The sequence below is a fragment of the Littorina saxatilis genome, linkage group LG15, assembly GCF_037325665.1.
Source record: "Littorina saxatilis isolate snail1 linkage group LG15, US_GU_Lsax_2.0, whole genome shotgun sequence".
NCBI classification, from domain to species: domain Eukaryota; kingdom Metazoa; phylum Mollusca; class Gastropoda; order Littorinimorpha; family Littorinidae; genus Littorina; species Littorina saxatilis.
In genome coordinates, this window is record NC_090259.1 from 35,633,914 (window position 1) to 35,657,703 (window position 23,790).

Sequence of the window (23,790 nt, forward strand, 5' to 3'; positions counted from 1 at the left end):
AAGAAGAAGATGTGCGATGATTGGGAAGGGGGGGGGGGGGGGATGATGGGCATGTAGCCCTTCTGAATGACACAGTATGCTGGTTTGATAAGAGTTACCTCCCTTCCATTGGTGACAAAGCATGACTTACCTCCCTTGCACTCTGTATATAGCCTGTATTCATTAATGAGGAGGGTCATTATCCGAGGAAGGAAACAATGTCTCGAGAAACTAAACCCCAGGTGCACATCTGTGGGTCCAGGGCAGTGTGCATGAACAAAATCTTGTGCTTATCTTTTGGCATCTCTGAGGTATGGCGACCACAGACACACACACACACACACACACACACACACACACACACACACACACACACACACACACACACACACACACACACACACACACTTACATCCATTTTTATATATAGTATAGATTTTTCAAATTATCTTTGTCCCAGTCCGGAATATGGGATTGCATTTCAGCTACTGAACTGTCTCAAGATTTCTGTTCATTCAAAATAACCGAACAGTAAATAATTGAATATTCCTGCTACCGCAATGAAAGATACTCTGGCCATCATAACTCCGCTATTTGCCCCTTCAAAAACATGTTTTGCCTTTTAACAGACCACATAATGCTGGAACCTAAAACAGAATTGAAAACACCACCCAAACACTCTTCAGTCAAGGAAAAACGATTAATGTATGCATTCGTTCGGCCCCAACGTGAAAAACACCAAATTTCGCCTTCGCAGACGTTGTTTCAACTGTCAACCAATTACAATCACAGGACCTATTTTGGAATTGGTATTATAATCCCTTGTTTACGTTTGTTGTGAATAATGATGATGTGTGCGCAGTCATAGCACGCGCCATCGCAGTGTTCGCACGTGCCAGTAGGAGGAGTGGCTTAGCTGGCCGTTTGTGCAGCAACCATGTCGGTATCAATTAAGCTCCACCGCGCGGCCGCTTCGGTCCCAGTGTGTTATTTTGACCTGCCATGCTGCGGTCAAGAACTTTCCCACCGTCGGTAGCAGACTATCAAGTTTCCAAACGCTGACAACTCCGAAGACTCGGAGAGAATTTCTCTCGTGCAGGGCTGCAGAGGTTTTATGTACAGATTTCCCTGTGTTACTGCTCAAACCAGGCCCGTTTTTTTTTTTTACTTCGAGCAAAGAAAGACTGAACAAAGTTTACTCAGCTGAAAGGTTGAAAGATACATATCTGACCAAGTGCAGGCTTTCTGAACTTTTTGAATTATTATGACTTATGCTCAGCAATAACACACACACACACACACACACACACACACACACACATATATATACACACACACGTGACACACACACACACACACACACACACACACACACACGCACATCTTGGATTTAGTTTTGTCGTGTGTGAAAATGTTTACCAACGAAAGCAAAATAACTGAGCAGTCTATAATTATTTCTTTCAGACAGAGCTCATTCCTTTCAACCTCTCATTATTTTCAATTATAACTTCGAAATTGTGATCGAAATTCGGCTTTCCGTTCATGCTGCCGCTGATTTCGTGTGTGTATCTGCATGTATCGCATTTACTGAAAAGTTGCTGAGATGTATGATTTCTCATTTACACCCAGTGTGTAAGGAAAACATTGAATACATTGACCTTTTTCACGACACACAGATAACTACAGCCTTTACTTGTATGTAGATTGATGTTTTCCCTTTTTATATTCCTTTTAAAATTGATAAATATTTTTAAACCCTTCTCGGAACAGCTTTCGCAATTCATGTCCACCCACAGGCGCCGGACTATTCTGAATAACAGCGACTGCTCAAAGACCAACAGCAGACAATGATGAACTCGAACTGCCTGGAATCTGTGTTGCCTGTATCATTGCAACTCGGCTGCATGATCACATTTCTGTATTTGTCATGTAAATTCTTACAACCCCGGATACAAAAACAAACACAACATTTTTAATTACAAGTTTCCGATTTTTAATGACCAAACTCACTCATTAGTTTTTAAGCCACCCAGCTGAAATGCAATACCAAACCCGGCCTTCGTCGAAGATTGCTTTGCCAAATTTCAATCAATTTAATTGAAAAATGAGGGTGTGACAGTGCCGCCTCAACTTTTACAAAAAGCCGGATATGACGTCATCAAAAGTATTTATCGAAAAAAAGAAAAAAACGTCCGGGGATATCACTCCCATGAACTCTCATGTCAAATTTCATAAAGATCGGTCCAGTAGTTTGGTCTGAATCGCTCTACACACACACACGCACAGACAGACAGACACACACATACATACACCACGACCCTCGTCTGGATTTCCCCCTCTATGTTAAAACATTTAGTCAAGTAAAAACAGAAAATGACGTCACACCTTAAAAAAACCCATGGCTTTAATTTAAATGTAGCAGCATTAACACTAAATGCTTGTTATAATGCAGTAAAACTATTACATATCTGATTATTCTTGTTCACCTATTTCGTCTCCTCTACCCGTGTGCGTGTATTGTATGTGCCTCTTGTTTCATGGACTGGGCACAGGAGCTGCGCCTTCGGCTCTCAGTGTCAAGGTCTCAAAGGCCGAGGGAAGTGTTTAACTAACCGTATCAAGCACACGCTTATCGTCCATTCCGAACGCGTGAGCTGGAGTGACTGACAGGGGCTCAAGTTCTCCCTCCCTTAAAAATAAGGGAGTCTGGACTTGACTGCGCCTGAACTGTGTGTGTGTGTGTGTGTGTGTGTGTGTGTGTGTGTGTGTGTGTGTGTGTGTGTGTGTGTGTGTGTGTGTGTGCGCGCGCGTATGTGTGTGCGTGTGCAGAGCATATCTCAAGAACTACCGAACGGATTTTGTATGAAAATTGATGTACAGATTTTAGAGGGCATTTGCTTGTGCCGTTTTTCTCCGTTTTTGAAAGGGCTATTTGATGACGTCATTTTTGCCCGTTTGCAAAATTTTATGCGGCACTGTCGCGTCCACATGTTTTCATCAAATGTATGTAATTGAAATGTTGGTCTCGATTCGGACTATGGGACTGCATTTTGGCTTGATATCTTAAAAATTCGACATGTTTATTCAAAATGTTTTTTATTGTTTTTAAAAAATCGGAATTTGAATCGTAAAAGTGATACATGTTGTATCATTGTATAGGGGATAGAAACTTGTAGATCATATACCTGTGATGTTGAAAATATGCTCAAAATGAAATTTGTTGATTGGATATTATGCTTTTAACCTTTGACTTCAAGGCTCTGTTCCGCCAAGACTGAAACACCTAAATGACGTGATATGGAAAGGCAAGAGATTATGGCGTCACCATGTGACGTTCTTTTCCAAGCATGATAAAAGTAGTCTAGTCTCCAAGGTTGTTGTTTTTTCTCCAAAATTATATTCGAGTCTCTATCTCTCTGTGTCTGTATGTCTGTCTGTATGTCAATCCCCTTGTTCAATAAGGAAAGTTAGAGAGAATCGGACGTATTTCAGTTTTTAACTCTTTGTTATCCATGGAAGGGAGGTAACTCTTGCCATGCAAGCAGATCTTATCATTCTCAAAAAATGTAAAGAGATGAATAAACCTGTTGCTCAATTATCTCGAATTTTCATACCATCTAAGTCATACCAGGAATTGGATTTATGGTGACACTCTGAGTGGGTAGCACAGGTCATTACTGACTCCTATTTTAAATGTCCTAAAGTTTTCAATTTACGAATAAGCAAGGGAGGTAACTCATTTTCCCAAATAGTTTGTTTGGGAGGTTTAGAAAAAAACAGTTTTGTTTTTATTCATGGTTCTTTGCTATAGAATTCAGACAACTCCTGTGTGATGGTTCTTTGGCTAATTTAAAGCCCGACCTCCTTTACAAAACTTTCCATACTGTGGTTCCACAGCCTTTATCAGCTAAGCTGTCAACACAAGGCCTCGTGCTAGCGGTGGTTTGTTTAGCGGAGTCAATTAGGCGTTTATAGTAGAAGTCCGCGATAGCATGGGCGCGCTAGATAAACAAAACAGTCTTGGCACTACTATAAACGCCTAATTGACTCCGCTGAACAAACCACCGCTAGCACGAGGTCTTGTGTTGACAGCTTAGCTGATAAAGGCTGTAGAACCACAGTAGGGAAAGTTTTGTAGAGGAGGTCGGGCTTTAAGGGCTCTACTATTACCCTGGGCAAAGCCGGGTCCTGACTGCAAGTAAAAGAAAACAAGTCGCGTGAAGCAATATAAAAACATTTAGTCAAGATCAACACCACAAACCAATCATCCCCGAGACTACATTCAGATAGTCTCGGCTAACCATACCGAAGACCGAGACGGGTCACGCTTGCCGCCGCGAAGCACGCGTCCGTAGTATTTACTGAACCTATTTTCTTTCATTCTGAGCACATTTTTAAAGTTAACATGACATATCTATATATTTTTGAATTCAGGACAAGATGAGGAATACAATGCAATCAATTTTAAATCTGTTTGCCAAAAATCGATTTTAATGACAACTTTAATGAGCAACTAATTTTTAAGCCTCCAAGCTGAAATGCAATACCAAAGTCCGGCCTTCGTCGAACATTACTTGACCAAAATTTTAATCTATTTGATGGAAAAATGAGGGCGTGACAGTGCTGCCTCAACTTTCACAAAAAACGGATATGACGTCATCAGACATTTATCGAAAAAATGAAAAAAACGTCTGGGGATATCATACCCAGGAACTCTACTGTGAAATGTCATGAATATTGGTCAAGTACTTTTCTCCGAATTACTCTACACACACACATATACACACGTATACATACATACACACGCACATACACCACCACCTTCGTCTCGATTCCCCGTCTATGTTTAAACATTTAGTCAAAACTTGACTAAATGTAAAAATGAAGAAAAAACTCTATACAAATCTTATTTGTAAACTGAAAACTTTAGAACATATAAAACACTTTGTGACCCCAAAGCCACCCATTCATCATCAATCCAATTCCTGCTTACATGGTTTTTACATTTAGTCAAGTTTTGACTAAATGTTTTAACGTAGAGGGTCGTGGTGTATGTGTGTCTGTTTGTCTGTCTGTGTGTGTGTGTGTGTGTGTGTAGAGCGATTCAGAGAAAACTACTGGACCGATCTTTATGAAATTTAAAATGAGAGGTGCTGAGTATGGCACCCCCAGACATTTTTTTCATTTTTTTTGTAAATGTCTTTGATGACGTCATATCCGGCTTTTCGTCACGCTCTCATTTTTCTACCAAATTGGTTGAAATTTTGGTCAAGTAATCTTCGACGAAGCCCGGACTTTGGTATTGTATTTCATCTTTGAGGCTTAAAAATTAATTAATGAGTTTGCTCATTAAAGTTGTCATTAAAATCAAATTCTCGCAAACAGATTTAAAATTGATTGCATCGTATTCTTCATCAAATTCTGAATCTAACAAGAGGCGAAGCCATCAAGGCTCACGTAAGAAATCGACAAACAGTAACACAAACTCAATCACTCCGTCACACATACACACACACACACACACACACACACACACACACACACACACACACACACACACACACACACAGAAAGAGCATAGGTGAAACTGTGCAAGAAAGCGAGACACTAGATCTAGATCTGTCTGTCTGCATGTAGCCTACTTACTGGGACACGACTGCCAACTAGTCTCGGCCCGCTCAAAATAATAACGACCGAGACTTTCAGTACTTCCTTCGCGTGACGTCTAACCCTCTTACGTCATAATGTGACGTCAATGTAATGTGACGTCTTCAAATGTTCGAGTTTCTACCACAGACATACACACGCACGCACGCACGCACGCACATACGCACATACGCACGCACGCACAGACAGACAAAGTTACGATCGCATAGGCTACACTTACGTGAGCCAAAAATATATACATATGTCATGATTACTCTTAAAATGTGATCACAATTAACCAAAATAGATTAATTACTACTACAATTAAAATGTATGAAATCGATCCAAAAATGATTTCATCTTATTCTTTATTATTTCCTGATTCAAAAAACATATAAACTCAGAGGCAAAAGAAACGCAAATGCTGCAGTTACCCATGAATTTTAATGTCGAATTAATTATTTCGGGTTAACAATAACAAGGAAACGAATTGACCGATACAAAAACCATACGGAAAAGTGTATTGGGATGAGGGCATGACGTGCCATGTTTCACTGAACACTGTTTGAAGACTGTTGAAAGTCAATAGCGTGTTGCTTCTCCCTGGGCGTTGATGACTGTGGCGCACCTCCGGTACATGGAGAGGACGAGGTGATTAATTTGCTGCTGAGGGACCTGAGTCCACACATGGGTCACGGCAGCACGCAGTTCTGCTGCTGTGCGGGGTCTCCGGGCAAGGGCATTAATCCTTCTTTGCATGACTCCGTTGCTGCTAGCTTTCCACTGGGAGGAAGCGACCCGAATTTCCCAGCGATGGGACAATAAAGTAATGAAAATGAAAAAAAAAAAAAAAAAAAAGATGTCCCAAAAGTGTTCGATTGGGTTGAGATCCGGAGATCGAGCAGGATGAGGCAGAATGTTCATGCTGTTGTGACGCAACCTGTCCTGGGTAGCACGTGCAGTATGGGGACGGACATTGTCTTGCTGGAACAGGCAGTTCCGGTACCTCTGGACAAATGGAACCACATAGGGACGCAGGACTTGATTGATGTAGCGGTCTGCATTGACACCATTCCCACGACCTTGGCCGACGTTCTGAAAGACGACAGGTCCCACTCGCTAATTGACACCAATGGCGCCCCATATCATGATGCTGGCACCTCCCCATCGATCATGCTGCAGGATGTTATTGTTAGCAAACCGCCGTCCAGGTCTTCGCCAGATCCGGACACGCCCATCGCCAGGTTCCAGGCAAAAGCGCTTCTCGTCCGAAAAAAAGAACCCTCCGCCAGTCCCGATGGCGCCAGTGGGCATGCTGCTGGGCCCAGGCTAGACGAGCCAGGCGATGCTGAGCTGTCAAGACAGGACGTCGAGCAGGACGCCGATTTACCAGGTTCTGCCCACCAAGGCGTCGGCGTAGAGTTCTGGCACTGACGGGTTGTCCATGCACCCCAAATGTGTTACGGCCTGTGTTGGCGGCAGTTTCGAATGCATCTCGCTGGTGTTGATGGACAAGATGGCGATCTTGTCGGGCTGTTGTTACCCGGGGTCTGCCATGTCCTGGTAAGTCGCAGGTACTGTTAGTGGCATGAAAACGTTGCTGCAGGCGATAAACCGTCCAAATGCCCTAGCAACTTGCTGAACTGATTGTCTGGCATCAAGTCTGGCGATCGCCTGTTGGCGCTGATCTGGTGATAGTCTCGGCATCGCGCCTGTGTCGCAGAAATGAATGTTGTAACAGTTTTGTGAGTACGGTACAGCTTGCCTGAACACTCTGAACACGAAAAGCTGCTTTTCCACATTGTGCATGTGCTGAAAGTGGTCCCCATGACGGTTTGGAATTCCCGTCAACAAGACCTCACGTGTGACCCAGATAACGGCAAACACGGTTCTGACAAGATAAGACCGCTAAAACAACACGTGCAGAACATGCTAGTATCATTATTTTCTTTTTATTTCAAGTCCATAAAGGTTTAATTGACGCATCCTTTATTTGCGTTTCTTTTGCCTCCGAGTTTAGATATGATATGTTGTATTGAAAACAAGCTAAGAAAGTTACCAAGAATACAGAAAGCGCGCTTTCCTGCTTAGCGCAATACGCTACCGCGCTATCCTTGCTTGTTAATTTCACTGCGTTTTGCACGTAGGAGGTGAGCGATTTCCTTCTCGCGGCGATTGACGAAGTTGTATTTTGTCTTGGTGAAAAAATGCAGTGCGTTCAGTTTAATTCCGTGAGTTCGACAGCTTGACTAAATGTAGTAATTTCGCCCAACGCGACTTGTTATGGTGTGTCGTTACCACGTCACCACCCTCTAACGCTTTCCTGCTCGGAGACAGACCAACATTAATACCTACATTTTTGTTTGCAGTTGTTGCCTCCTTCCATGCAATTTGGTATTTTTTTCAAAGGGATATCCAATATCTTTTTTCTGAGATAGCAAGAGTTATCTCCCATAAGCTTCCAGAATATTCTACAAGTTTCTTGTTCTAAAGCGGCTCATGCATCCAAAAACAAGTCGCGTGAGGCGAAAATACATTTAGTGAAGCTGTCGTACTCACAGAATCAAACTGAACGCACTGCATTTGTTTCTCTCACCAAGACCGTATACTCGTAGCATCGTCCGTCCACCGCTCGTGGCAAAGGCAGTGAAATTGACTAGCCAGAATAGCGCGGTAGTGGTTGCGCTGAGCAGGATAGCACGCTTTTCTGTATCTCTGTTCTTTTTAACTTTCTGAGGTTGTTTTTAATTCAAATATATCATAGATCTATATGTTTATGGAATCAGGAACCGACAAGGAATAAGATGAAACTGTTTTAAATCGATTCCGGAAATTTAATTTTAATCATAATTTTCATATATTTAATTTTTAGAGCTGGTTTTTAATCGAAATATGACATACTAGATGATTACCCGCTTCGCCGGGAAGAAGTAGAGCCGAATACCCGGCCGTCGCCGGGGACCCGGCTTTGCCGGGTGTACGCCGGCATCGCCGGCGCACGAAGGAAGGGAGATCTAAAAATAGTAACGTGCAGTGACCTTCTAAATATAAACGTACAAACGGGAATATCGATTGACGCCAGCGCACGAAGGAAGGGAGATCTAAAAATAGTAACGTGCAGTGAAAAACGAAAATCGGTTCAGCGCTGCGCGCTGAGAGCACGTGTTGAAATATCTCATCGATCAGGTTGTGTCCGGGGTCTCTGTCAATAAGCCCACCAAATTTGAAGCAGATCCATCGAGAACTTTGGCCGTGCATGGCGATCAATCACACACACACACACACACACACACACACAGACACAAGTCGTATATATATATAGATTTATATGGTTTTGGAATCAGAAAAGGATGAAGAATAAGATGAAATTATTATTAATTACAATTTTCAGATTTGTAATGACCAAACTCATTTTTAAGCCTCCAAGCTGAAATGCAATACCAAAGTCCGGCCTTCGAAGATTGCTTGACCAAAATTTCAATTTGATTGCGGCCTCAACTTTCACAAACAGCCGGATATGACGTCATCAAAGACATTTATCGAAAAAATGAGAAAAAAAACGTATGGGGGTATCATACCCAGGAACTCTCATGGGAAATCTCATAAAGATAGGTCCAGTAGTTTTCTCTGAATCGCTCCACACAGACACGCACATACACACATGCACCACGACCCTCGTCTCGATTCCCCATCTATGTTAAAACATTTAGTCAGAACTTGACTATATGTAAAAAGGAGACAATGTCGGAGTACAAGCATCAACATCATTTGACATTTTAACGCTGGGGAAAAAACGTTGGTTCTAATGATAAGAGTTACCTCCCTTTCTTGGAATTAACTTAATTACTTCACAACCTTTAATAATGTTAAGGTATGCTTGCATGGTAAGAGTTAGACATAGAACACTTTATTATCTCAACGAGGAGAAACTCAGGACCTCCCAACCATGAGTTTTCTCCATTTACTTCCAGAAAATTCTCTGCCCTTTCATGTTTGATATTCATTCCTAATTTATTCTCTTCATAAGAACAATACATAATCTCAAATGCAACAAGAAGGGCAAAGCCCATACGACTCACATGCTTTACACATTTTTCCTACCAAAATACATGTTTGTTTGTTTGTTTGTTTATTTGTTGCTTAACGTCCAGCCGACTACGCAGAGCCATATCAGGACGAGGAAGGGGGGGATGAAGGGGGCCACTTGTCAAGCGATTCCTGTTTACAAATGCACTAACCCATTACTTGTGTCCCAGCAGGCTTTAGTAAAACTAAATTAATACCTACTGGAAGATTACCAGTTTCCAGTATGTTAAAATAGGCTTAACCTATCTACTGCTGGACTTACATCAGAACACTAACAGATTAAACTATACATGAATCGCGAGACAAGCGGCAAGAGAAGAGATTTTTGGAAAAAATACAGGTGAATGAGCAAGAAGGCAGAAAAAGGAAAAGAATTCATGAAGAAAAAGAGAGCATGACAGGAAAGAGGAACCAAAAATCTATCTAACAGCAAACTAGAAAGCTCCTGCGGTTCCAAAAACAGGAGGGGCCTTTAATTTCATAACCGCAGTGCCCCACTGCGGGAACCAAAATACATGTGACCTTGACCCAAGGTCAAGGTCATCCAAGGTCATGCAACACAAAGCTGTTAATTCAAGACATAGGAAGTACAATGGTGCTTATTGGCTCTTTCTACCATGAGATATGGTCACTTTTAGTGGTTCACTACCTTATTTTGGTCACATTTCATAAGGGTCAAAGTGACCTTGACCTTGATCATATGTGACCAAATGTGTCTCATGATGAAAGCATAACATGTGCCCCACATAATTTTTAAGTTTGAAACAGTTATCTTCCATAGTTCAGGGTCAAGGTCACTTCAAAATATGTATACAATCCAACTTTGAAGAGCTCCTGTGACCTTGACCTTGAAGCAAGGTAAACCAAACTGGTATCAAAAGATGGGGCTTACTTTGCCCTATATATCATATATAGGTGAGGTATTCAATCTCAAAAACTTCAGAGAAAATGGGAAAAATGTGAAAAATAGCTGTTTTTAGGCAACATTTATGGCCCCTGCGACCTTGACCTTGAAGCAAGGTCAAGATGCTATGTATGTTTTTTGGGGCCTTGTCATCATACACCATCTTGCCAAATTTGGTACTGATAGACTGAATAGTGTCCAAGAAATATCCAACGTTAAAGTTTTCCGGACGTCCGGACGGACGGACGACTCGGGTGAGTACAGACTCACTTTTGCTTCGCATGTGAGTCAAAAATTGTTCTGTTTTAGCTGCTCTGATTTTGTGACGAGTTTCACGCGAATTTCATATTGAGTGGCGTCTGTGTTGCAGGTTCCACTATAATGACACTCCTTTATGTCAAATCAATGTGTTTGCTGAGCAGTATAGTAGAGCATAGACCTATATTAAATATAGGTCCCTGGGTAGAGGAATGAATGGGCTTTCCAGCAATATAATAATACAATGTATATATGGTGGTACTCTCATTTTCAGGCCTCCATAAATCTGGAAAATGATGGATTTTAAAACCAAGGTTCACTGTATCATTTAAGTTTCTTCATTTTTCCTCTTGGTCGCAGACAGGTCAGTGTTTCCGTGACGTTAACCTTGACCAAACCCAAACCCCAAGGGTGGTCTAGTGGTGCGGTTTAGTGCTGGAAGACAGTGCTATCTTTGGCACGTGATCCCGAAATAGGTTGCTTATTTAGAATACAGCCCAAAAAAGCTACTTGTAATACAATTGATGCAATGTGTGTGTGTGTGTGCAGACGCCAGTGGCAACACGCACCATTTCTGTGCCACGGAGATGAGGCCACCCTTCATGCAGCTGGGGGCCTACGTCATTGCGCGGGACGGAGCCGGCATGTGCTACGAGTGTGTCTGTGAACGAGAGAACAACATCGGCATGGCCTGCTGTGAAACGCCGTGAGTGCATTTCTTTTCACACCGTTTTTCTTTCTCCCTAATGATTTCTTCTGCATGTATTCTTTATTTTTGGCTCACCTGGTGCAATATGCATAAGAGAGAAGTCGGCTACGACTTAATTTGAACGTTTTGAGCGACTTGGGAAGTTATTCCCTCAATTAAAACTGACATTTGATTTTTACGTCCTCTTTGGGCCAATTGGCCTATCTAGGGTTAATATGCTATGTGGGGGGACAGGGGACTGGGTGGCCGAGTGGTAAGTGCACGTGCCTCGGAAGCGAGAGGTTGCGAGTTCACAGGCCGTGAAAAGTAAATATTCGCCGTAATGGCTTGAGATTTACTGGCCGATGTGAATGCGTGATATATTGTGTAAAAAATTCCATCTCACACGGCAGAAATTAATATGTAAAGCGCTTAGAGAACGTCAAGCGCTATATAAATCTCCCCATATGTATATATATACAGAACACTGGATTAACATGCAAACAAAGAACACATAGGACGGTGTTGTTATTCCGGGAGCTGTTGTTGCGGCGGTATTTCAAATGAAGCTGATTGATGTTGAGGTTTTTGTTGGAAATCGTTAGCTTATGTTGGATATGGTCGGATTTGAATGAATATCTTGGGGGGAGGGTTTTTGTGTGCATATGGGCTTTTATTTTATATATCATAATGTGTTACTTCTGTTTTAAAGCCTAAATAACTAGAAATGGTTACTGACTGATGTAAATAAATACATGAAAACATGAACACCTGAGAAAAAAAGGAGAGAAAACACACAACGCTATTTGAATCTCTAACTAGACAAACAAAAAAATATAAATAACTAGCTTGCTAAATATATCAGGCTTGGGGAGCTTTGGTCCAGGTAGGTGGCAAGTATGACTTTGGTCCAGGTAGGTGGCAAGTATGACTTTGGTCCAGGTAGGTGGCAAGTATGACTTTGGTCCAGGTAGGTGGCAAGTATGACTTTGGTCCAGGTAGGTGGCAAGTATGACTTTGGTCCAGGTAGGTGGCAAGTATGACTTTGGTCCAGGTAGGTGGCAAGTATGACTTTGGTCCAGGTAGGTGGCAAGTATGACTTTGGTCCAGGTAGGTGGCAAGTATGACTTTGGTCCAGGTAGGTGGCAAGTATGACTTTGGTCCAGGTAGGTGGCAAGTATGACTTTGGTGCTTTTGCCTTGTTTACCTTTAACTTTTGAGTTTTAAGCGCTTTGGTTGTGGGGAAAAACTAAACAAGCAAACAAAAACTCGCTTTAGTATGCATGGGTATATAGGCTAGCGGACGTACTGGTCTAGCTCTCGTAGAACACAACATAAACTTGCACATTGTTCCAATTACATGGTCTTTTCATTTTTACAAAGAAAAACGATGTATAAAAATGATCTCCTCTGAATGGTGTCTTATTTGAAAGATAATGCGTCACTGAATGTGTAATGTTTTCCTATCATTCATCTGTTACCTGACTCCCTTGATTTTCCTTTGTGAAACATTCTGAGAAAAACGATTTTCCCCTCGGATCAATGCAACAGAGAAAACTAGGAAGACAAAGTGTGTAGAGAAAATCTTAATTCCTGATTTTTATTAATTTTTGAAGGCTATCATCATGCTATCATCAACTTCTTGATATTCCTTTGAAAATACCCCAAATTAAAAACAAATAGTGGAAACAAGTGTTTTGTGCAAGGGAAATAATTTTGAAGCAATTATTTTAAAACAATGAAATTATATACATGTAGTGATATCCTTCAAAAATTAATGAAAATAAGGAATTAAAGATCCTTAAAATTAATATTAAAAGTCCTACGGTTTTTAAGCCATTAAGGACTTTCAAGAGTGTTTGTCCGCTTTCAAAAAACAAAAAAACCCCAAAAAAACAAAAAAGAAAAAAAAAATAAGGAGAGGAGGGCAGGGGGTGGGGTTGAGATGATAATGCTCTGTGGAATTCGTTAAAATGAAAAGTAGTTAAGATGTTTCTTGGTAAGAATTATAAGTCTGTAGTCTATATCTTGAATAACGGGTTTGTAAAATGATTTTTTTATTCAAAACGAGTTAAAAGGTGGAACCTTTCAGGATCACCAATAAAAGCAAATAGATGAGCAAGTAAGAGGAACACGAACAGTAAATCTCAAAACTTTTAAAAAATAAAAGGATTAAGATGTAAGCCACGAAGGCCGTGGTAATAAAAAAATATGTACAGTTTGGCGACTAGTGAGCCTAGGGTGAGGATATGTTGTCTAGAGGGTAGTCGCTAGAATCAGGAGGGATGGCGGGAGCCACTCGACCTCAAACTGAAACACGCTGATGTGATAATCTGGGCTTAGAGTTATACCCACAGCCCCATGTTCGGGTCCCTGACCAGTCGGCACAGCAGCAAGCTGTGTGACCAGCCTAGAGAACTGCTACTGCGCAAATAATCCTGGGGACTCAGACCATGGGAGCTGCATATGGTCATATAAGGTTTTAAAGGTAATTCTATTTGTAGCGCATGGAGCGAAAATGTGTTGGAATGAATAGGGTTCTCCACAATGGCAGGACTTGTTAAAGATATGGAAGCGGCAGCGGCCGGCACGGAGGCGTCTGAAGATAGTGAGGAGGTTTGTTGGGAGATCGGGGTGTAGATCGTTCATATCAATGGGTTGATAGGACAGAGATGTTACGTACTGACTTCGAATGAGTTTACGAATTTTACTGCAGAACTCGGTTACTGAGTAGCCGATGTTTGTGTTAGCTGGGCTAGATTCTGCCGCTTCTTTGGCAGCGACATCCGCCAGTTCATTTCCCCGGACCCCTACGTGAGAGGGGACCCAGAGAAATGATTCGGATGAGCCGGATGCGATTAACTGGTGACATGTAAAGAGGATTTCTCTTTGTTTTAAAGATCTTCACACAATTAGTTTTCTGTACTAATTGATTTATGGGAAAAATCTCTTTTCTCAGAATTTTTCAAAAATAAACATCAAGGGAGGCAACTAATAGATGAATGATAGGCAAACATTACACATTCAGTGACGCATATCTCTTAAATAAGTCACGATTCAGAGATAATTTTTATCAATCGTTTTTGTGTAAGTTTAACGACACAATAGCACCGACAGCCTTCCAGCCTATTAACGGCTTTGCTCGGGAGCAAATGAGTAAATAACTGAGGGGTAAATTTCGTACAAAATGGCAGATATTTTCTTTGGTTTTTGGGGTTGTCGACGACACCTACGACGATATTTACCACAATGAAATGCAAATAAGAATTTCAGCTATGTTTTAACTTTCTTTCACACACTATTATCTTGTGTACTTGTGACAGGTTGGCCCGTCACAGTTAGATCAATAATCTCTCTAACGTCATCATTTTAAGAACTAAAGAGCTTTGCCACAAAACTTCGCAAATTCTTTTTCCTTTACGTTTTTGTTTTATTTATTTATTTGTTATTTTTTTACTACTGAAACAAAATCCAGTATATATGTTTTCAGCAGGCCAAATCTCTTCAAAGCTCTGAAGTTGCTTTCTGGCAAGACATTTTTGAAGAGCTGAGAATGAGATGAACTTTCCATGAATATCATTGTAATACTGTCTTGACATATGTGACCGTTTTAGGTGCCAGAGGACCTGACGAGCCGCAGATGTGTCGCCTTTAGCATGAGACGTCAGCATGTGGAGTCTGCAAACTTCAGTCATCCCTCAGTTGTACATCTCAGCTTCCCATTGATCTCACCTCAATCACGCAGCCTGGGTGCTGTACAGATATCCTAAACACCTGCTACAGACTTCCACCACACCTTCTCAATTCCTTGTCATCAAACTGGCTGTGTGTGACAACTGTCAGTGGACTGCATTTAAATGGATTTCAATTTTAATTCTTCATCTGATTTACAGTATGGTCATTGTACCTTGCTTGCTAATCACACCCGGTTTTTTTTCTTTCTTTTTTTTTAATACTTTTTTTATGCTTAACAGTAATTTAGCTCTTCTCAATGTGGCTGTTACTGGCACAGTGAAAGAGATCTTTATTTTTGTGAAGTTGGTTTAATGTGACAATGCACAAGATAACAAGCCAAGGGCATATTTTACAAGATAAGAGTTGAGTCATGTACTATACATAGAGCGCTGAACAACATACAACAACCAGAATGATTTTAAAACCAGAATGATTCTATCTTTCTTAGTTTGAAAATTACAATTTTCTGAATACATAGGGACCAAGTTTGTAGAAATGTGTATGGAGTTTACAAAAACTGTGCACAGGATACAGGGTTATAAGCAAAAAAAGGCTGGTTTTTTTTAAACAGTAAATATACAACACCAGGAAATTAACAAATTTCTTGACGATTTAAGTAAATTTGTGCATTTACTATTCACTAGGGGACACATTTTCTAAAAAGTCTAGGAAATTTGTAAATTTCCTGAATCATGCCATTTTTTTTTAATGAATTTACTGAACTGGAGATATGGTATTACATGTAGTAAATTTGTTAAATTCTTCATATTTCAACCAAATTTATTTTTCCTGAATGTTGCATTCTATGTTTAGATGGATTTACTAAATAGGCAGATTGATGAAAGTAATATGTTAAATTCTTCAGATTTCTAAGAAATTTGTCAGTTACCCCAAGTTTCCATGCTAAATTTTGATGAATGTACTAAACAGAAAATAGAGTTTTCATAAATTTCTTGAAATTTGTAAATTTCATGAATATGGCATGCTTATTTTTGAGAAATTTACTAAACAGGAGAGAGAGAGAGAGAGAGAGAGAGAGAGAGAGAGAGAGAGAGAGAGAGAGAGAGAGAGAGAGAGAGAGAGAGAGAGAGAGAGAGAGAGAGAGAGAGAGAGAGAGACTTTCTTTCTTTATTTGGTGTTTAACGTCGTTTTCAACCACGAAGGTTATATCGCGACGAGAGAGAGAGAGAGAGAGGAATATTATTGTGGTTTATTCCCACTATTGCGACGTCCACTTGTGCAATAGCCAGTAGCGCGACTCCGTTTGCGCGACAACCACTAGCTCAATTTTCAGTAGCATGACATCCCAGAGACGGGACATCCACAAGCGCGACATTCCATGGGCGCAACTTACAGTAGCTCAACATGCCACTAACAGAATAACGACTTGTTTGACATTGACCACATACTGTACAAAGCGTGTGTGTGTGTGTGTGCATGGTAGGTTTTTAAAAAAAAAATTTTTATCATCCCATCAACCTGTGCATGTGTGTGTGACTGTGACCGTGGTCTGTGTCTATACTATTACAGGTAAGAGAGCATTTACACACTCACACACAACTTTACTGTTACTGTTACCTGAAATAGTATAGACACATACCATGTATCCAGTGTCACACACACACACACACACACACACACACACACACACACACACACACACACTCACTCACACACACGCTTCGCGACAGTATGTGGCTAAATGCCACACTATTGGTTGCTGTGCTTGTCAGATGTCGCGCTAGTAAAAGTTGCTCCCCTGATTCGTGTCACACATGTTGGGAAAACTCGCAAGTCGAACCGATTGACCCCTGACATTCAAACATGCCAACCATGACAACAGATCAAAAGATTGCTAAGCCAGTAGGTTTATCGAAAAGCTAATCAACAACCTTACATACGGAGGGCTGTTCCATTATTATTTAGAATCCAGGCTCATAGTGATATGGCGTTAAATAAAAAATCGTGCTGTCAAAAAATTGACTAGTGAGGCTTGACACAGAGAGTTGTCGTTTTCACACAATCGACTCAGGAAGATGCTGACCACGCACTGCATGAGACTGTGTCATGGAGCTCAAACATCACGATTTCCGAACCATGACTTGCAATAACTATAAAAAAAAAAAGGTTAAAAGTGGCTGATTCCCATGAAAGTTTGGTGGAATGTTTTGTAGGGCCATGGCGTAAAACTGATACAGCGATTTCAAGTGGGTAGATGGTGCCTAGAAAATGATACCAACCCTGATCTACTCGTTTCCGCCATTACCCTCAAAAACATAACCGCTGTTGAGCAGATCATTACAGAAGATACCCGAATCACAATCAGGGAAATACAAGATGCCTGGGCATTGACAGCTCTGCAGTGGAAAATATCTGACACAAATATGTTATGGCCCCAAAGCGATGTTCCCCTTGAGTACCACATGAACTCAGTGACAGGAAAAAGAGGGGTAGGGCAGAGTGGTGCCTAACAATACTTTAAAAAATCAACAACAACTAGTCCAAATCAATACAGAACATCATCGGTGGTAAAGAAACTTGGGTGTATCAGTTCCAACTGACATCTGTGTGGGTGTTTCCAGGTGACCCACCCCCTGCCAAGATCAAATGACAAGAAGCACTGAAAAAGAAATGGTGGCATCTTTCGTGGCCAGATACAGGACAGGCATACAGTCACGTCTGACTGTCATGGCCACAACTAATTGCCAAAAGTGCCTCGAAGCTTGGCACAGACACTGTCCAAACAAGGGCATTCGAGGGCTCATGTTACAACATAACGCACCTGTGCATACAGCCTTTGCCAAAAGAGAGTTCTTGGCTTCAAAGGCAGTACACAATGTACTGCTCTTGTCGCATCCACCCCAATTGCTTGCAAGTTCAGCCTGTAATCTGAATTCAAGAAACAGCCGCGGAAACACGGGTTGAGATCAGCTCCGCCTTCATGAGGGCCTCACATTCTCAGGTATAGTTGATGTCACATGGTCCCAGGCCTGAATGAGCTCGTTTGAGAGAATGGCCAGTTAGGTGTCAGCTGGGAGAAGGTTAGCCTAATTAGATTGCCAATATGTGTTTCTGTATCTGAGTTTCTAAATAATTAAGGAACAGCCTACGTACTTGTAAAATGTTGAACAATGTTATCAACTCAAAACAGAGAAGACAACTTTGACTGGCTGACCTACCGAGATCAATCGTCGCGCCACACTACTGTGAAACATGTAGTTTGAAACTGCTGTACTTGCTGGCTTCCCAGTGATAAAGATGAAACAGAAGACGATATGCTCCCCTTAGATGGAAAAAAAACTGGACTGTCAACAACCCATCTTATACATAAAATGCAACCCACAAATATGCTAATAACTTCCACATCTGTTGACCGAATATCTCTATATTCGGTGTACATTCAAAAATGTTAGTAATAAATTTTCATTTGATTAATATACTTACCCAACTCACATATAGCAATTAACCCTAGTTCAGTGCTGGTAACGCTGTACGCGTCCCCTTGGTAACAAGGGAGACAACTCTACAAAAGAGTGACCAATACCCATACTGGTATCAAGCCCAGACCAATACTGAGTCTGTCTTCCGTATGCGTGCGCATACGCCACCATTTGTAGTCATTCTAACCGAAGCCCAACTCACTTCTTTTTTAGAAATATATACCCCCAAAAGCGGGGACGCGGGAGGGAATAAACGATGTGAGTTGGGTAAGTATATTAATCAAATGAAAATTACTAAAATTTTTGATTAAATTACATATCTTACCAAACTCACATATAGCAGATTGCTACTATAGGTGGAGGGCACTCACCATATCAAGAATAAAGGACCTGTCCTGCCGCTACCAAAGCTGGCAACGCAGAACTGCCATCCTGTCGAGTTCCAGCAACATCTCTCAGATAGAAGTTGATGAACACATCTTCAGAGCGCCAATAAGCCGACTCAAGGACCTCTGAGAGGCGCCCAGAACGGAGAACCACTAACGACGAGGCCCAGGCTCTCGCCTCAAGGGCTCTGGCCGCAGTAAGAGGCAAGACTGCCCGATTATCGCCTGACTGGCCTTGCCACCAGATGTAGGCCTGCCTAATCGTTGTGGAAACCCACTTGGCCAAAGTGACTCTCGAAATGTCCTTCCCCCGAACCGTGTTGAGGGAGATAAAAAGCAGTTTCTGAGTTTCAGAGCGAATAGGCAAAGTCCGAGACAGGTAGCTGCTGAGAGCTCTAACAGGGCAGTTATATACATCAGGGTCTCCAGGAGCAAGAACATTGCTCAAGGGGGGAATGCGAATAAGAGGGGGTGTACACTACATTGGGGTGTGCACGTTAAAGATCCCACGATTGACAAAAGGGTCTTTCCTGGCAAAATTGTATAGGCATAGATAAAAAATGTCCACCAAAATACCCGTGTGACTTGGAATAATAGGCCGTGAAAAGTAGGATATGCGCCGAAATGGCTGCGATCTGCTGGTCGATGTGAATGCGTGATGTATTGTGTAAAAAATTCCATCTCACACGGCATAAATAGATCCCTGCGCCTTGAGTTCGAGTCTGGAGATACGCGCGCGATATAAGACTTCATATAATAATAATGTTTGACCAGGCTTCTGGTTCTTAGCAAGAAAGTCAGGTCTAAATTTAAGAGAAATAGAGCCATCCTTTTCTAATGAAATATCCCTCGAAAGTCCCGATAACGCATGGACTTTGCTACCCCGCCTAGAGGTAGCAAGTAAAACCAGGAAAATAGTCTTTCGCGTCACATTAGCCAAACTGGCTGCATGGAGAGGCTCAAACTCATCAGAAGCAAGAAACCGCAAAACCAAAAACAGGTCCCAAGCAGGGAGCTGTGCCTTGGAACGAGCTGTATCAAGAAAAGCGCCCTTGATGACACTAGCAATAACCCCACTCAGGTTAATCTTGTGACCTAACTGCTTAAGAGTAGAAGAGATCGAAGATCTCGTAACTCGCAGAGAAGAGGGAGAACCTCCTTCATCTGCTAGCCAGTGCCCGTATGCTTATGGGGGAAGTTCGCGAAAACTCCCGAAGTTTTGAGTGACATCGGAAGAACTTGCCTCACTTTCGTATGCATGGGCCGGAAGAAGGGCTTACTTCGAAGCAAAGCGAGGAAATAATTGATGGTAGTTTGCGACAACTTCCTACGTTTTGAGCGACATCGGAAGTACATCCTCAATTTCGCATGCATGGGACGGAAAAAGTGCTTACTTTTGAAGCAAGCGAGGAAGTAAATGAGGGTAATTGTACTACAGCGAAACCCAGGAGTAAACACGCTGCTTCCAAAGTTTCTCTGTGCAAAATAGCAGCTATGGCTTTTCTTCGGTTTTTCATATAAAACCGATCTAACGCAAATGAAAGTCCCAAAGAGAGAAAATAGAAAGAAAAGTCGTATATCGTGCGTGCATTTCGTGTACATTTCCCTGAATACAAACCTGAGTTGCCAGCTTTGACTTTTGTTCGTTCTGGGTCACTGGCCACCACTCTTAAAATTTCATCCCCGCTTATAGGAGGGGGTGTTTCTATTTAAATGGGCGTCTTTGTGTGCATGTGTGAGTGTGTGTTTGTGTGAGAATGTGACGTGCATGTGCGTGTGTGTGTGCGTGCGTGCCTGCATGCGTGTGTAGGTGTGCGTCTGTTCATTCATTCATTCGTTTGCAGTGCACGCGCGCACATGTGCGTTGGGGGGGAGGGGAAGGGTGTGTGTGTGTGTGTGTGTGTGTGTGTGTGCGTGTGTGTGTGTGCATGCATGTGCGTGTGTGTGTGAAAGTGTTTGTATGTATTTGTGCGAGTGCCTGTGCGTGCGGGTATAATTGTGCGTTTGTTTGTGTGTGTTCGACGGTGTGTGTGTGTGTGCACCCCCACCCCCCCCCACACACACACACTATTATGAGCTGATTATTTGCGCCTCGATATTTTATTTATTTTCTTACGTTTTATGTTGCTTGTGATTCACCACACCCGAGTTTCTCGAAATTGAGATAATAAAGTGTTCTATGCCTAACACACATGCACACACGCGCGTAGGATAAACAAATCCAATCTTGACTTTCAACTTTACCTAAACATACATCATGTTTACAATTAAGGAGGAAAAACATAATTTACCAACACCTAAGTACAACAATTTATCTTTTGTAAACATTTGGACACACATTTTTAATATGAAAGTTACTGAACTTATCTTCTTTTCACTACACCTTATATCTTGATTCCCCCCAAAACTTGAGTTCTGCCTTTTTGAATTGACCAGTAGCCCAAAACTTTCGCTCTAACCAAACAGTTTTACCGATACACAATCATTAAAAAAAAAAAAAGAGGTTTAACATAACCGACTTCGCTACCACATAAACAAAAAATGTTTTATTCTCCCCAACATTCTGGTCAACAAAATCATTATTACAGACAGTCATTCAATTTCAAGACAATCATCACAGCTTTGAACAGACCATTTCGTTCAACCAGTCAAAAACAACAACTACAGTAAAAGCTACAGCGCGATCAACGTTCGCCCATTTACGAACTCGTGATGAGATTTGTTTCTTCTGGTCGCCAAGCCTACCGTTTACAAACGCATGCGCATTAATTGGGATTCCCCCAATTTTGTCGACCTTGACCTCAGGACTCTCGAAGCCACTACTTCGGCGTTCAAGTTAGCTCGTGCATTCCGAGTAGCTGGCAACTTTGCTTCCGAAGTTCCCACTTTCAAAGTTAATTTCATCATTTATACGACGATATCGCATCTTAAAGGTCCTTACCCATCAAAAAGAAACCTCCAACGCATGTTACAATTGCAGGACATTCCGGTTTTAAAGGTAGCTCATTGGGAAATGAGCTCAGACACAATATTGAAGACGTGAAATGCGTCAATCGAGCAACTGTCGTAACTTGGCTACAATGAGACGGTCTGCTACCTTGCACCATAGACACGAACTGTGACATTCTTGTTTAATTTACGTGAAAAGCTTGAAACAGCGGGGCTCAAAACCGACAGTACGATCATTTACTGACCGAAAAAACCGTGCTCGAGTCATTCGGCGAAGGTGGTGAGCTTTCAAACTACCACGACTGAATAACTGATAACACATCTTTGCATAGTGCTTTTTCTAGACGAGTAGCATAGTGCAGTGGTTACGGATTCGGAATTTCAATCCGTCGCTCTGGGTTCAAGTGCCGTTGGGAGCTACACAATTTTTGTTTTGTTTAATTAACCTTTTTCTTAATAGACCTCAATTGCATTCAGACTGCAACAACCGGTTTTTGCCTCTGTGTTAATTTTTTTAAACGCGTGAAGAAACTGTCCTGTGCTTTGAAAAAAAAATCGAATCTTGAATTTTAACTGTACATAACCATGCACCGCCATCGTAATAAAAAATTAACGAGGGAAAACAAATTAAAACACCGATGAACAGTATTGTCTTTTCTAAACTTCTTGACAGACATTTCCCCAATAAATAAGGAACAAGTCACTAAACTTAGTTATTTACGGTCTGCTGCATAATGTTCTTCCTTTTAAACTTTACCAGTAACCCAAAGTTTCCCTATAACCAATCTATGTTTGTCCAACAAAGAGTTTTACCCATATAAAATTATTAAACACAAGTTCAACATACAGTAATTGTTGTACTTATTGTGAGAACCATCTGCCTTTAGAACAGCCCTCAAAACACACATGTTTAAGTTAGACCTCTGAAGGAGATCCCATGATCGGTGAGTCATCGGCGCTGCCACGTGTATTATATACTAAAGTGTGGCGTTCATGAGGATGTGTATGTGCCTGTGTGTGTTGTACTAGAATAACGTATGCGTACATGGAATGACATTGCGGGTTACCTGAACATTGACAATGACGAAAGAAAGATTGTGTGTGAGTGTGTGCGCGCGCGTGTGTGTGTGTGTGTGTGTGCGTGTGTGTGTGCGTGCGTGTGTGGGTGTGTGTGACCATGTTTGAATTTATTCGGATTTAGTTCTCTTTCCTTGTTTGTATTATGATTGTGTAAGTGTAAAGCGCTCTGGGCTCGTCACCACGAGGTTTACGCGCTATATAAGTAATCGTTATTATTATTATTATTATTGTTATACTGATTTTTATTTTTATTTTTTTTGTGCCTCAAAATTATGTTCACTTGGAAATGCGTTGAGGATAAAGTGATTTGTAAATATAATATGATTATTAAAAATTACCGAAAAGGAAGTTTTTGGGGCGTGTTTAAAATACATTTAGAAATAGTATTGTTAACGATATAGGTACATTTAAAGTAGAAAAATTAATATCAAAAGCAGAAAAAAAAGAAAAAAAAGATCAATAAAGAGGGATACTCCCCGCAAAAAAAGAAAAAAAAGGGTTGAAGCAAGCAGCTGAGATCACCCCCCCCCCCCCCAACAAAAAAAAGTTCAACATAATCATTAACTCGTCTCCTAACATTCAAGCCAACAAAGTCATTTGTCATAGACAGTCATTCGATTCCAAGACAGGTTTGAACCG

General features: G+C 41.4%; 1 protein-coding gene across 1 annotated transcript in view; it reads left to right on the forward strand.

The window, feature by feature from the left end:
* LOC138949158 (uncharacterized) overlaps positions 1–16,249 on the forward strand; it is a 46,710-nt gene extending 30,461 nt beyond the window's left edge. The window contains exons 2-3 of the mRNA XM_070320922.1: positions 11,423–11,579; positions 15,176–16,249. Coding sequence (XP_070177023.1) covers positions 11,423–11,579; positions 15,176–15,191 — 173 coding nt within the window. The 3' untranslated portion in view covers positions 15,192–16,249. The remainder of the gene's footprint in view (positions 1–11,422; positions 11,580–15,175) is intronic.
* Positions 16,250–23,790: the final 7,541 nt, after the last annotated feature.